At 47.5% G+C, this 14,802-nt stretch overlaps 1 protein-coding gene across 3 annotated transcripts in view; it reads left to right on the top strand.

Annotated features, from left to right (window-relative positions):
* Positions 1-14,802, top strand: part of XRRA1 (X-ray radiation resistance associated 1) — a 60,920-nt gene that overhangs the window by 37,061 nt on the left and 9,057 nt on the right. For 2 of the 3 annotated variants that reach the window (XM_075125882.1, XM_048838871.2), the window contains exons 8-13: positions 4,934-5,035; positions 7,258-7,517; positions 8,781-8,821; positions 11,714-11,851; positions 13,194-13,287; positions 14,265-14,383. In XM_075125882.1, the coding sequence (XP_074981983.1) occupies positions 4,934-5,035; positions 7,258-7,517; positions 8,781-8,821; positions 11,714-11,851; positions 13,194-13,287; positions 14,265-14,383 (754 nt within the window). The remainder of the gene's footprint in view (positions 1-4,933; positions 5,036-7,257; positions 7,518-8,780; positions 8,822-11,713; positions 11,852-13,193; positions 13,288-14,264; positions 14,384-14,802) is intronic. The other variant, XM_075125888.1, reaches the window with a different exon arrangement.

Here is a 14,802-nt window from a genome sequence, read left to right as displayed (position 1 = left end):
TGAGCACTTAAATTCCCATTGAAGTCAAAGGTCCTTCACACCTTTTAAGAGGAGCCTGTCATCTGTGTGTCTTCTGGTTTGAATCCAGCCCAGGTTGGTAATTACCCCAAGTTGTTACCTATTTGATTGCCTGTGAGAGGAAAGCATGGTGGCCTAATGGAAAGAGCACTGGAGTGGGACTTGGGAGTCCTTGGTTCTGTTCCCACCTCTGCTGCTGAGTGACCTTGGGACAAGTCACATCCCCTTTCTGTGCCTCAGTTTTTCCCTCTGTTAAATGGGGATGATGATACTGACCTCCTTTGTATAGTGCTTTGCGATGTACTGATGAAAAGTGCTATGTAAGAGCTAGGGGTTCTTATGTGTGAAATGGATTGGTGATGTCATTCCAGTTTGAAGTGATCAGAGGAGTCTTTGCAATAATTGGCCCCTGTGAACAATTCCCCCTCATTCCTGAGTGCCCCCTTGTGGCTGGGCACTCTGATGCTGTGATTACCATCCACTTACCCCCTTGAGCCCCTTCAGACTCTACAACAGGCTCAATAATACCCCTCCTTGGGACTGTTGTTACCAAAACATCGTGCAAACAATCTGTAAGAAAACTCCCCAAACATGGACCATTTATTGTCCCCAGTCCTTAAATTCACACAGCATCTGGGACATCAATGTAGCATATACCACAGTCTGGCATCTTCCACTACATCCATGCTCTTCTTTGGTCCTCACCTGTCCTTTTGCCTGCACAGTTACTGCAACCCTTCCAGATGAAGTGTAGCCCTGCTCTTCCCAGCAGGCCCTTCCCCAGCCTCTCTGCTGGGAGTTCATCCTCTGGCATGGGTTCATCCTCACCAGGGGACCACTCATCACTCCCCCAGTTCCATTAACCTCTCATCTCAGAAAGGCTGTCAGCTGGGCCTGCTCCCCTGGCCATCAGTTCTCTCTGGTTCCAATGTGCAGACACCAGTGGGTAAGCCCCCCCTTCAGTGGATCAGTGGATACTCCCCTGCCTTCAGCGCTATCTAGCCCTTGGCCCCAACTTGGAAGTCAGGAGGCACCTCCCTCTTCTGCTGCCTTGAGCCTTCTCCAGTTTGGGGAAGTCAGCCAGCAAACCACTCACTCACTCGCCCGCCTGCCCAGAACCTCCGACAGCCTCCTTCAGGGGCCTTTTCCCTCTCTATTCCTGCCTTCCAAGGTCAGAAGGGATCATTGGGATCATCTAGTCTGACCTCCTGTATAACACAGGCCATAGAGTTTCCCCAAAATAATTCCTAGAGCAAAGCTTTTAGAAAAACATCCAGTCTTCATCTAAAAATTGCCAGTGATGGAGAATCCACCACGACCCTTGGTAAATCGTTCTAATTACCCTCCCTGTTAAAAAATGTACATCTTATTTCCACTCTTAATTTATCTAGCTTCAATTTCCAGCCATTGGAGCGTGTTATACCTTTCTCTGCCAGATTGGAGAGCCCATTAGTAAATATTTGTTTTCCATGTAGGTAATCAAGTCACCCCTTAACCTTCTCTTTCTTCATCTAAATAGATTGAGCTCTTTGAGTCTACTGCTATGTCATGTTTTCTAATCATTTTCCTGGCTCTTCTTTGAGCCCTCTCCAGTCTATCAGCATCCTTCTTGAATTGTGGTCACCAGAACTGGACACAGTATTCCAGCAGCAGTCATACTAGTGCCAAATACTGGTAGAGTAACCTCTCTACTCCTACTCAAGATTCCCCTGTTTATGCATCCCAGGATCACATTAGCTCTTTTGGCCACAATGTCACATGGGGAGCTCATGCTCAGCTGATTATCCACCACGCCCCCAAATCTTTTTTTGAGTCTCTGCTTCCCAGGATAGAGTCCCCTGTTGTGTAAGCATAGCTTACATTCTTTGTTCCTGGTTGTATACATTACATTTAGCCATATTAAAATGCATGTTGTTTGCTTGTGCCCAGTTTACGAAGCGATCAGATGGTGCTGAATCAGTGACCTGCTCTTCATTATTTACCAGTCCCTGAATTTTTGTGGCATCTGCAAATTTTTATCAGTGAGGATTTTATGTTTTCTTCCAGGTCATCAATAAAAATATTAAATAGCATAGGGTCAAGAACCAATATGTGTGGGACTCCACTGGACACACACTCGCTCGATGATAACGGCCTGTTTACAAACACATTTTGAGACCTATCAGCCAGTTTGTAATCCATTGAATGTGGTGCCTTGTTAAAATTATATAGTTCTAGTTTTTAAATCAAAATTTCGTGCGGTACCAAGTCAAACGCCTTACAGAAGTCTAAGTATATTACATCAGCACCATTAGCTTTATCAACCTAACTTGTCATCTCATCAGAAAACGATATCAAGTTAGATCAGCTCTATTTTCCATACGCCGATGATTCGCCCTGCCCTCTTACTAGGCCAAACTGGGAGCTCCTGTTTGGGTATAGGGGAGCTGGACCTGCTTCATTTAGAGGGGCCAGCTACCCTATGACAACCCCCTTGTTGACAGTTGGAATGAAAGGGCCAAGGCTGATATTTATTAGTTAGTGCTTGCATAGTGCTTAGAAGGCAGAAAGCCTTAAGGTTTTGTATAACTGTTTACTCACCGGGGGATAAAAATCAATGATTTTTTAAAAATTAGGGAAAAATCAGATTCTTTTCATTTAAGTTGGATTTAAAAATAAAGTGATCATTTTTGTCTTTTTAAAAGCTAAGACATTTAACATTTTCTGTTTACAATTAAATCTGAATTTATGATAAACTACATAAAGGCCTAAACTTGCTTCAGTCTATTCATATATCATGTAAATCATTCTTTGAGCAGGGGGTTGGACTAGATGACCTCCTGAGGTTCCTTCCAACCCTGATATTCTATGATTCTATGAAATAAATGTAACAAATATACTGAGCACACCTCATAAACTTTGACTAAAAAGTTAAAGGCTGCTGTTTGATATACTCAGTCGGGGGGAAACTTCTTTAACTTTTTAGGTAAAGCATTATAAATATGGCACAATATTCTGTACCTCTTTAAGTTAAGTATCAGGATCATTTTCAGTCTTTACAAGGGAATGATCGTTGATTACTTCTTTTTTCTAAATGTCAGTATTTTCCTCTTTCTCTGTGTGTGTGTATGCAGAAAGTCTTTTACCTAGTTACTTTTAGTTTCCAAATTCCATTTTGTAGAAACTTGAAAAATGTGTTTTTTGTGCATATTTGAAATTGAGTTTCAATTTTCATCCAGACGAAGCTTGATACAAGTAAAAAGTGAATTATCTAGTAAATAAGAAACACATCATTCACCATTTTCTAGCATACTTTTGCCTACTCTCATGATGTCTCACTTAAAGCTCTGGGCTCTTGGAGAGAGGTGATTATATGAGGATCTCAGCTTTCATCTGAAAAAATAAGAAGTTGCTAGCCCCCCTGGTTGCAGAGAATGAAAATGTGACCCAAGTGAAAGCTTAAAACCCAGAACCCAACCTGTACTTTATTTTTAAAATCTCTTGATTTTTAATATAATCTTGTGATGGGGGTTGGGGTCGGGGGGCTGACTCATTATTTTTGAATGTTTGGGGTTGGCAATACTGCTGACAAAAAAATGGAGACATTCCAACGTCAATAAATGTTACACTGAGCTGTAGGATTGCTTAAAGAGATATGTACAGTCCTAGTGTATCCTTCTCGTTAGCAAAAGAAAAGTACAATATGTATTGCAAAGGTTCTATTTAGCTGTAAGTAATCAAATTAACATGTTTGAATGGTTATCACAACCAATGAGAATGAACTTTTCCTTGGGAAAATATCTAAACGTACTCTTGGAAATCAGTTGTTTAAATCCAGGGTTTCTGCTTGCTAATTTAAACTGTGATTGAAACCAGTGGTTGAAATCAATCTGTCCTGCTGACCCCGCTCTTGCCCCTGGAGGGGGTCCTGAGGTCGGGGGTGAGGCACATTAGTGGGTGGTGAGAGGGAAGCTTGTGTTGCTGCAATGCATGCTCTACCTGTTAGGTGGAGAGGTAGTCAGCGTCACTGTCCAGAACAAGGAAAAGCAAAGAATAAATACGTAAAAATGAAGGGTTGGATTTAAAGAGCAAACACACAGGGAGAACTTCATGTAACTGACCATAATAATTTAGATTCCGATCCCCCATAGGCCTTTGCTCCTGGGGGTAGACCTCACTCACATGAACAATGCCATTGAAATCAGTGGGACTGCTCTCCTGGTGAGGGTGACTCCCTCCCATAAGGGTTTCAGACCTTTACTGAGCCCAGACCTGAAGGCCTAATTGTTAGGGGTACTAAGCACCACCAACTCCCATTGACCTCAGAGGCGTCATGGGAGGCAGGGTGATCAGCTCCTCCCAGGATCAGGCCTTCAGTCCTTGCTCAGACAGCACTCCCATTGAAGTCAGTGATCTTGACTATGGGAATTTGACTGAGTATGGCCCTTAGGCCCAGTCCTGCTCCTTTGATGCCAATGTCAAAACTCCCATTGTCTTCTATAGGAGCAGGATCTGCTTCTTAAGGACTGTTGCCAATACTATGCTTAGAACCATCTTTAACATCGCTAAACCATGCCAGAAATATACCTAACGCCTCTAAATCGTGCCAGTAACATGCTTAGAACTACCTATAACATATCTAACCCATGCCAGAAACATGCTTCATGCATCTAAATGTCAGTAACATTCTTAGAACCATCTAATCTTGCCCATAACATACTTAAACAGCTATTAATAAGTTATTAACCCTTTATAAACCATTTACAAATGAAGTCTTAATGGAGCCTGTATTTTAAAAAGGTAACATGTAAAGTCCAAGGCTTATGTCTCTGGTTGAACCAGTGAAGATCTGTTTCTTGCACAGCAGCCAAAAATGTGTTTTTTGACTTCTCTCCACCTGTTTGATTTATTAATGAGATCCCTTTTGTACTTGCAGTGACAGCCCACGTTTAAGGTTTCCATCTCTAGAAGTCTTGTTGCTGGATGACAATGATCTTTCTCACCCAAGCATCTTTGTAAGCCTGGCTAATCTCCGCAGGTAAAGAAACCATCCTGCTGCAGATGTTTCTGACTTCTCTTGGCACACGGCCCATCTCTGCTCGCTGCCCTTAGCAACACATTGAAACTTAAAAATAAATGAGTCTTTTAACTCATTTAGGGTATTTTCCTTTCCACTTTGTTCCATCTTGGGAACTGTAGGTCAAATGAAAACAGCAGCAAAGTGACAATGACCCTCTGGCTGCCCTAAAATAAATGGGTGGGAAGTAATTCGGAATCATGTCAAATGCTTTTGCTCATGTCCCAAGGCTCAGGTAGACCCAGTAGGTTATTTCAGTCCAGCTGAGTTACGGAAGCCAGTGGGAAAAGTCCCTTTGATTTATTATCAGTATTAGCTATTCATACAGCCCACTGGTGGTTTGCGCTGCATTTTAGAGGCATCTGAGTCGAGGAGATCAGTAGGTGGAGAATCAGGCCCCAAGCTCTCGCCAGGAGGGAGCCACCTGCTGCAATAGAATCATGAACACAGTGGTGTGGTCTTTACACATGCGGTGTGTTATAGAACAATAGGATTTGAGAAGGTTTTTGAAGAGGGAGGAGTCTTGTAGGGGGCATGCAGCGGAGCAGCAGGGAAAGCTTGGAGGCGGGCGGAGGAGAGCCGAGTGAAATTTTTCAACTGAAAACTTTTTTTCGATGAAAAAAGCAGATTTGGGGCACAAATTTGTGTCCGTTTTGCCAAATTATTTCAATTGTAAGTAACCAAACAAAGTAAAATCCAAAAAAAAAAAAAAAAAGGGATATGTTTTGCTTTGATATTTTAGAGACAAAACATTTTGATTTTTTGCTTCAAAATGACTTTGTTTCCAACTTTCCTTTAGTTTCATTTTTTTTAAAAAAAGCAAAACCCTTAAACCACGGTCAAGATTGAAAGGTTTGGTTTTGAAGGGTTTGAAATGAAACGTTCGGTTAGACCTGAAGCAGTTTTTCTCCCTTTTTTATTTGCTTCAAATTTGAAAAAATGTTTTTGGTTCAACCTGAAATAATTTTTTTCAATTTTTCGGAATTGCCATCAACCTGAAAACTCTCCCAGCTCTCGTGAGGAGTGTGTGAACAAGCCACGGGGAACTGGCAGGAGAGCATTTTATAATAATACCCTGCACTTCTATCACACTAAATGATCTGAAAGCCCTTTGTAAACATTCACGAGTCAGACACCACAGCACCCTGTGAGTTGGCTAACTGTTGTTATCCCCATTTTACAGGAAGGGAAACTGAGTCACAAAGCGGTGAAGTGTCTCATGCAAGATCACTCAGGCAGTCAGTGGCAGAATTGGGACTAGAATATAGCCACTGTGGGAAGATACTGGGCTAGACAGACCTTTGGTCTGATCCCGTATGCCATTCTTATGTTCTCCTCTGACTTCTAGTGCTGACATTAATCACTAGATTGTATTTTTTGCAAGCATTTTGGAACTGTAAGTGGCCTGGAGGTGGTGGTTTGGTCTGAATTCAAAGAGAGGCTCTATATGTTATTGTTCTTCCTCAGTGTAGACTTCCTGGAGTAGAATTTCATTGTCTGTGAAGTTCTGAAGAGAGGAGGACGGACAGACTGGGTGGGGATATGGGACTAGGTATCAGGAGCCCTTGATTTTGTTTCTGTTTCTTCAATAAAATTCCTTTGTGACCCTGAACCAGTCAGTTAATCTCTCTGGGCCTCAGCTTCCCCATCTGTCAGCTGGGGATAACCATGCTTACCTTCCACACAGGTTAAATTCATCAATGATTTTTAGCTGCTGTGGAGGTACAAAGTGTCGTTCTGTTCTTACAGCAGGATCCCACTTACCCAAACCCCAGGATCAGCACCTCCTGCTTTAACCAACTGCCAGCTAGTCTTCCTGTCTGTTAGAGCCCAGATAGCTGAGCAAACCTGGGGTCACTCAGGCTACAGAGCCCAATCCTGCAAGACGCTGAGTCTTTCCTGTGAGCTGAGTACTCCCATCGGCTTCCATGGGAGGGAAGGACCCTCAGCACCTTACTTGAGCAGGCCTGTGATTGTTACCTTAGCGTGTTGCAGCATAGAGGAAGATCTGAGGGAGAAGCAGCTCTCTCCGAAATCTTCCTCTTGCGTTGTTATGGAGAAGTACAGCGTCCACAGAGGTTCAGGCACGGTTTCCCACTCCGGCTGCTAGTAACAGGGCTTTGTTGCATATTGTGCAATGGTACCTTTCATTAGGCTTCACGGTCACTTCCTCTTCTGATCAGCCTGAAGCAGTTAAATCTGGACAAGAATGGGATTGCAGAGGTCCCTTACCTGCATCAAATGGAGAATTCCCAGTTCTCCCTCCACCCACCATCGGCAAAGATGGGCACCAAGGCAGAGTCATACAGCTTTCCGCCTAGATTTGGACAGAAGCATGAGCAGCCGCTGCAAGCTGGGGCAGGGTTGCAAGGCCAGCTGGTGACGGAGAAAGAGCAACTAGAATACTTAATTTTACAAAACAACCAGGATCCAGACAGGACAGGTAACAGCGCTGCCTTTCATTCCCGGCTCTCAGGGCCTGCTCCTGTTCCTGTTGAAATCAATGGGAACATTGCCATTGATTTTAGTGGGAGAAGGATCAGGTTTCTTAATCCACGGCTGAGCCTTTCCAGAACCATGTATCAGAGAGACTGCATGCCATGATTAAAACAGCAATACTGTGGAGGATAACGTGTGTGTGTGTGTTATGGGGGGTGTGGGGGTGGGTGAAGGAGACAGGTAACTCAGAGAGTGCCGTTCATTATGAGGTCAGACAAGGTGATCTTAATGGTCCCTTCTGGCCTTAAACATCTATATGGGGTGAAATCCTGGCCCCATTGAAATCAACAGCAAAACTCCCATTGACTTCAGTGGGGCCAGGATCATAGACGCCAACTTTTCCCAGCGCCGGTGGGTGCTCGATCTCCCCCCCTCCTGGCCCACCGTGACTCCACCCCTGCCCCGCCCCCCCCCATTCCAACCCCTTCCCCAAAGTCCCTGCCCCAACTCCGCTCCCTCCCTGCCCCTATTGGACTCCTTCCCCAAATCCCCGTCCTGGCCCTGCCCCTTCCCCAAGCGCGCCGCGTTTCCCCTCCCCCCCCTCCCTCCCAGCACTTCCCGCTGCGAAACAGCTGTTTTGCAGTGGCAAGCGCTGGGAGTGAGGGGGGAGGAGGGGAAACGCGGCACGCTCGGGGAAGAGGCGGGGCCAGGACAGGGATTTGGGGAAGTGCTGGGAGCTAGGGGGAGAAGTGGGTACGCGGTGCGCTCAGGGGAGGAAGCGGAGCTGAGCTGGGGCCGGGGAGCTTGGCTGGTGGTGGGTGCAGAGCACCTACCAATTTTTCCCTGTGGGTGCTCCAGCCCCAGAGCACTCACGGAGTCGGCGCTTATGGCCAGGATTTCACCTGTGGATTACAGTGCAACCAACACGCCCAGTATGTTGAGGCCCTCATCCTGCGCCTTTGACATCCATGGATGTTTCGCCAGTAGGCCGTGAGCAGTACTAGTTGCTATACTTGTTGGCAGACTCAGCCAGAGGCTTTGTTCACCATGAAGACGGTCTCGTCCAGGCTCAGACCGACACTGCATGTATGTTTCCGATTCCCCTAGTTACGGGATGGGCCAACACAAAACACAGCTCCATTATGATTTATTTATCAATTATATTATCACAGTAGAACAAAAAGATGGTCCTGCCCCAAAGAGATGACCAGCTAAGTCCCATGCAGTTGTATTTAGAAGACCATGATTTGTTTGTGTTTTATTACAGAGGTCGTTGTCACTTCTGTCTCTCGAGAACCACCATTGCTGGTAAGAACTGTCTGCTGGCTTATAGAATCATAGGACTGGAAGGGACCTCAAGAGGTCACCTAGTCCAGTCCCCTGCACTCATGGCAGGACTAAGTATTATCGAGACCATTCCTGACAAGGGTTTGTCTAACCGCTCTTCAAACTCTCCAATGAGATTATGGTATAGGATGTGCATTCCAAAGTTCTCCTCCTCCTCGGGTTCTTCTCTTTAGGAGCATTAGCCTCTTTCTGCCTTATTCTTTAGAAACCCTTCTGGGAATGCCAAGGCCTTAGCAGCCGGAATGATTTCTGATCAATCGCTTGCCATAACCTGGAGTCCTGTTCAGCTAATTTTCACATACCCTGTTGGATTGAAGGTTTCAGCTCTTCAATCTGTGGTGTGCGTTCAAACTAAAGCTGTATACCATGTTGCTGTGTGGTGCTCCCCATACAGAGGGAAAGTGCATTCTAACGGTTTCTGGGTCAGGCTGACAGGAGTCCAGAGTTCTGTCCCACCACTGCCAGTTTCTTAATCTGGGATCATGGTCAGGTGACATAGGCCATAATTTGGCAATTGGGTGCCTGAAGTTAGGCTCTGAAATCCGTATTTAGGCACTTAAATAAGTGGCCAGATTTTCAGAGATGCTAAGCACCTACACCTCAGCTTCGCTCTCTCTCGGTTTATATCTGTGCTTCAAGCGAGGGGTGAAATTCCCATCTGGAGAAGACATACCCGCGCTAGCTCTGATCAAGCGAGCGCGCTAAAAAGAATGTAGCTGCGGTGGTGTGAGCAGTGGGAGGGGCTAGCTGCCCTGCGTACATACCTAGCATCACAGACAGGTATGTATGTGGGATGGCTAGCCCTTCCTGCCACTCGCAGTGCTGCTATGTTTTGCATGCTAGCTCACTTAGAAGCATGTGTGCACGCACACCCGGAGGAGAGAGAGTAGTTCTGATTCCATCCAGTAGGGGGCAGTTCATTACCCATTTCAAATATTAAACAACAAAGTTTGATGTATTTAAAAATTCTAGAAAATTCCACGCAGAACTGCAGCATTAATGCAACACGCAAAAGCAAGTTCTCTCAAGGCTCCCTGGCTCTGATGGATTAGTCTTCGTTTAAAGCAGATTTAATGCACATTTCTGTTGCTGTTTAAATAACACATTTGGTCCTATGAACTATCCCAGTGGGAGCATTTTCTGAGGAAGACTCTGTTCATTTCTACTACTCCCAGGCACTTACACAGTGCCTTGCATGCAAAGGTCTCAATGGGCTTTACAAACACACAGCGGTGAGTGAGGGGAAAAAAGGTAGGGTTGTCACCAAACCAGTTGTGCCATTCACTGGTTGGGGCAGATTTTCCTAAAATGATCATTCCACTCTCCTTTCAGGCAAGCTCTCATCAACGGTGATAAAATATTGAATCACAGAATATCACGGTTGGAAGGGATCTCAGGAGGTCATCTAGTCCAACCCCCTGCTCAAAGCAGGACCAATCCCCAATTTTTGCCCCAGATCCCTAAATGGTCCCCTCAGGGATTGAACTCACAACACTGGGTTTAGCAGGCCAATGCTCAAACCACTGAACTATCCCTCACCCCCTGAGGAGGGTGACCCATCACCATTAGACTTCAGAGTTAACACCCCCTTGAGACTGAGAAGGGTCTGTGATGGGGTGTTCACTCTGCAGCAGCACTGAAGGGGTTCAGGTGGCTCAGAAGGGCCCAATTAACCTTATAGGCAGCACCTGTGGGAGAGTCTGGCTTGACTGATAAGCTCTAATTGAGGTGCAGGAGCAGGCTGGGCTTGTGTAAAGCCAGACGCTGAGAGCAGAAGGGGGCATCAGGAAGACTCTACAGTCACTCTCTGGGCACAGAGAGGTAGTAGGAGACCCAGTGAGGAGCAAAAACCCTGGTATTCTGTCCCTGACGGAAGGGGTTTATCTCAAGGAGTTGTGGGGAGAAATAGCCTGTGGGAGGCAGAGGAGGAAAGAGCAGTGAGGACTGATACTGTGCAGACCATGGCTGCTGATTTTAGGGTCCCTGAGCTGGAACATGGAGTAGCAGGTGGGCTCGGTTTTCCTACCCGCGACTGGGGAAGTGGCACCGACTGGGAATTCTAGAACACTGCCTGAGATGGCCCATGGGCAGATTGTCTGGTGGGACTTGGCTCCCTGGAAGGGGAAAACTGTATCGTGACATAGTCGGAGGGCTGAGTTACAGAGAGCGCCCCGAGTCCTGCAGAGCCTGTGGGGCGAGCGAATGACAGACAGAAGGGGGCACCAATCCAGGCAAGAGCTAATCCCCAGGCCTAGCCATGAGGAGGTGTCAGAGCAGGGAGTGAAACCCGTTACCGGGCCATTCACATCTCTGATAGCTCTTGGTTTTCAGGCTACCTGTAGGCTCAAGCAGAGATCACAGCAGTGGTGTGTTTGGTTCCTATCTTGAAGGTTTTCATTACAACTATAAGGTTAGAGTTTTAATTTATTTAAATGAAGGCTTAGATTCTGGAGCATAAGATGCAATCAGCGGGGGAAAGTACCCGCTGGTTGTGCTGCCTGGAGCCAGGCCAACGTGAACATTGTAGATAGAATAACGGCAACACACCTGACCTGTTACAAATGGGGAAACTGAGGCACAGAGCGGTTAAGTGATTTGCCCAAGATCTCGCATTGAGTCAGTGGCAGGCATGGGGATGGAACCCAGGAGTCCTGAGGCCTAGTCCTTGGTGTTAACCATTAGGCTTCATACATTATCTATTACTTGGTTTCATTCCATGAGTACTTTGCTGTTCTGCAGTGAGTGTGGATTTTTTATGGTAATTGGACTGGATTTAGATGTGACCATGTCCTGGAGATCCCCCTGTGGCAGCTCTGTCTGTCTCTCTCTCACCATTCTCCCTTGCTCTGTAAGGATGTTTTCGTGGAGGGAAATGACCGTTCATGTCTTGCCGACTCTGGGACTCTCCCTGCCAGTTTCAGGAACACCTTGATCCAGGAGTTTACACCCCCTCTTCTGGAACTGCGCTATCTGAGCCTGGCCAACAACAAGGTGAGTCAGCCCATGTGGTTACAGGCTGGTGCTTTCCATAGTAGTCATGGCGAAATCTGGGCCTGTCAGGGGACAGGGGAGCCATTATTGTGCTGCTACGTGCAACCCGCTGGTATGCTTTCTTGAGGGAACTGGAAATACACTCACCACGGAGACTTCCTGTGGCCAGGCGTGTTCTGCTGTACCATGGGATTGTAAGGAACTTAGAAACCTCTGTCCCCTTGTTCTGTCCTAGACACTTGCTGTCCCCTCAGTGACTCCACTCCTGGCCTGGTGGTAGGCTCTAGGATTGAGGCTGTAGAAGGCACTGGGAGGCAGAGGTAGGGCCTAGGGCATTGCCCCAGCGTCAGGAGCTGGAGGCACTGTGCTTGCCTCTGGGTGTACTGGAGCAGCCCAGGTAGGAGTGGTCATTGCTGCACCTTTGAAATCAGTAGGCTCCAGTTGCTGACTGCACGTCGGTGCAGAAGGGCGGGCGCAGAGCCTGCCCCTGCCCTGCCTCCTCTGAAGCTCCTGGCACTCTGTGCTCGGAGAGTGGGATTGGGTTGTGCCAGTGCGTGGGTGCAGTGGAGGGTTCCTCCTCCTCCTCCTCACACCCCCACGCACAGTCAGCTGTAGTAACAGAGCAGTACTAAGACACTTGAGCACTAGGGATGGTAGAGTGATCCAGTCCAGCCCGCTCTCTCGCCTGGCTGCTACCTGAGTGCTGGGTCTTCCTGGTCGGACTGCAGCATGGCTGATGCTCACAGAGAATCTGCCTGGGGAAAGCTAGATGTAAATGGAATTGTTGTTCATCTTGTTATAAATTATGATTGCAGATACACCCTCCTCTTTGCTATGGAGGTGTGGCTCATTGAGACTACACTTCCCAGCATGCATTGTTCCATGCTGATTCAAGCTACTGGACTGCATGTCCATGTGACAGATGAGGGTGGCTGCACCCCAGCCCTGCCATCAGTGTTTACTCGGGAAGAACACAAGCTTTGCCCCTCAGAGAGCGTACCTGGCCCTTACACGGTGCTTTCCATCCATAGATCTCCAAGCACTTTACAAAGGAGAGCAGAATCATCATTTCTGTTTTGCAGATGGGGAAACTGAGGCACAGAGCTGTGAAGTGACTTTCCTAACGTCACCCAGTGGCGGAGCTGGGAATAGAACCCAGGGTCTCCTCAGTCCCAGGGCCGTGCTCTACCCACTAGACAGCACAGTCCTCTCTGTCCCCAAACTGCTGCCTCGGGGATTCAGCCCATCGGGTACCTTTATGATGACAGTAAAATCTCAGTCCAAGAGAGTGCCCCAGCGCAGGCAAGCAGGGAGTGCTGTGCCTTTGTATTTTATCTTGCAGATCAAAAATGAGGAGGACCTGCTAGCCGTGGCGCTCTTTCCCTCTTTGACGGAGCTGACATTCCATAGCAACCCCCTGACCACCCTCAGGAGCGGTACGGGACCAGCCAGGATCCCTGAGGGGTCTGGCCCTTTAAGAAGAAGGGAAACCCGCAGGGCCTGCTCCTGCTCCCCTGGAGTCAGTAACAAAACTCCCCTTGAGGTGCAGGATCCATCCATTGCTCCCCGGTGCTGCTCATTTTGAAAAGGGGCTATTTCCACGCATTGCCTCGGTTTTGCTGCTCCAGCGCTGTTGTTCTGACAGCTGGCCGGACACAGGAGTTGAGGTGTTAGAGCTGCTGTTACTTTAAACCGCTGGCTGCCTGCTCAGGTCTGGGAGAAATCCCACTGGCCTTAGCCTCCATGACATCTCCAGGGCGATACGCAGGTTCTCAGTGTCCTGGGCCAGGGATGTGTCTCTTGGGAAGGGTTGGGCCTGTTACAGCCCTTGTGCTCTCCTGGACACTGCTTCTGTAGCTTTAAGCCACTCCAAAGTCTGCGGGGAGGAGGCAAGGCCTAGCCTATGCCCACATACCGGCCGGGGGGAGCAAGCCCTGTCACTCTAAATTGTGCGGAGCTGGAGCTTAAGGGAGTTAGGTGCATGATTCCACTGAGTTTCTGGGAGTTAGGTTCCCAACTCCTTGAGGTTGCTATGACTAGAGCTCCGGTCTCCTGAGTCCCATTGCAGTGACCGATCAGCTGCCTCTTGCTGATAGACCAGTGGGGACTGGCACAGATCCATCCCCAGCTGCTGCGTCTCATCGTGGCTCAGTGGAGCTATGCCGGTTTACACAAGCTGAGGATCTGCCCCAATGCTTTTACAGATTAAAGCTTCAATCCAGCAGCAACCGTTGGAAGCCAGAGGAGGTGCTGGTTCATTGTCTCACTGCATGAGTCAGTCCAGCCCCTGCTAGCCCGGAGAGCCTTGTCTTGGAACTGAGCAAAACGCGGGATCTAGAAGAGAGCTTGCTTTCTGCTTCTAGAGCGCCAGGACAGATACAGCTGATTTTAATACAGTCTCCTTGTTTGGCAGGTGATCCACCGTTGCTAACCAGTTTCCTTCAGCACAGACTAGGGATTAAGCTAATTAGAAGAAAGATTTCAAAACTGGAGAAACCACATATCTTCATTCCAGTCAAGGCTAATAGGAAGGTATGAATGGATCAGCGTGGTAAACACAACCTTGAGCCCAGTGAAGTCAGTGGTAAACTCTCATTGACTTGCATGATTCTGACCGCTCCTGGCTCCTAGCACCTGGCTGACCCGACATTTCTAATCACTAGACAGTCTGCAGAGCGCTAGTCGTGTTACATATTCAAAGAACACGTACATGAAGAATGGTCCAATTATCGTGGCCTCCCCAGTGGTACATCTGATCCATGTCCAACTCTTAACAGCGTAGGAGGAGTTCACATCAGCCCAAACCAAATACTGCAGCAAAACGTTGCAGTACTGACAGAATTGTGCTTCTCTCTGGCTGAAAGCTCGAACTGCATGTTGTTCTGGGCGGTGGAGCGACAATCCTGACCCACCAACCACTAACGAGATGGTCTGAAGTTGCCCATTAGCTG

The sequence above is a fragment of the Caretta caretta genome, chromosome 1 (assembly GCF_965140235.1).
Source record: "Caretta caretta isolate rCarCar2 chromosome 1, rCarCar1.hap1, whole genome shotgun sequence".
NCBI lineage: Eukaryota > Metazoa > Chordata > Testudines > Cheloniidae > Caretta > Caretta caretta.
The sequence above is the reverse complement of the archived record's forward strand: the minus strand, read 5'-3'. Positions and strand labels throughout refer to the sequence as shown.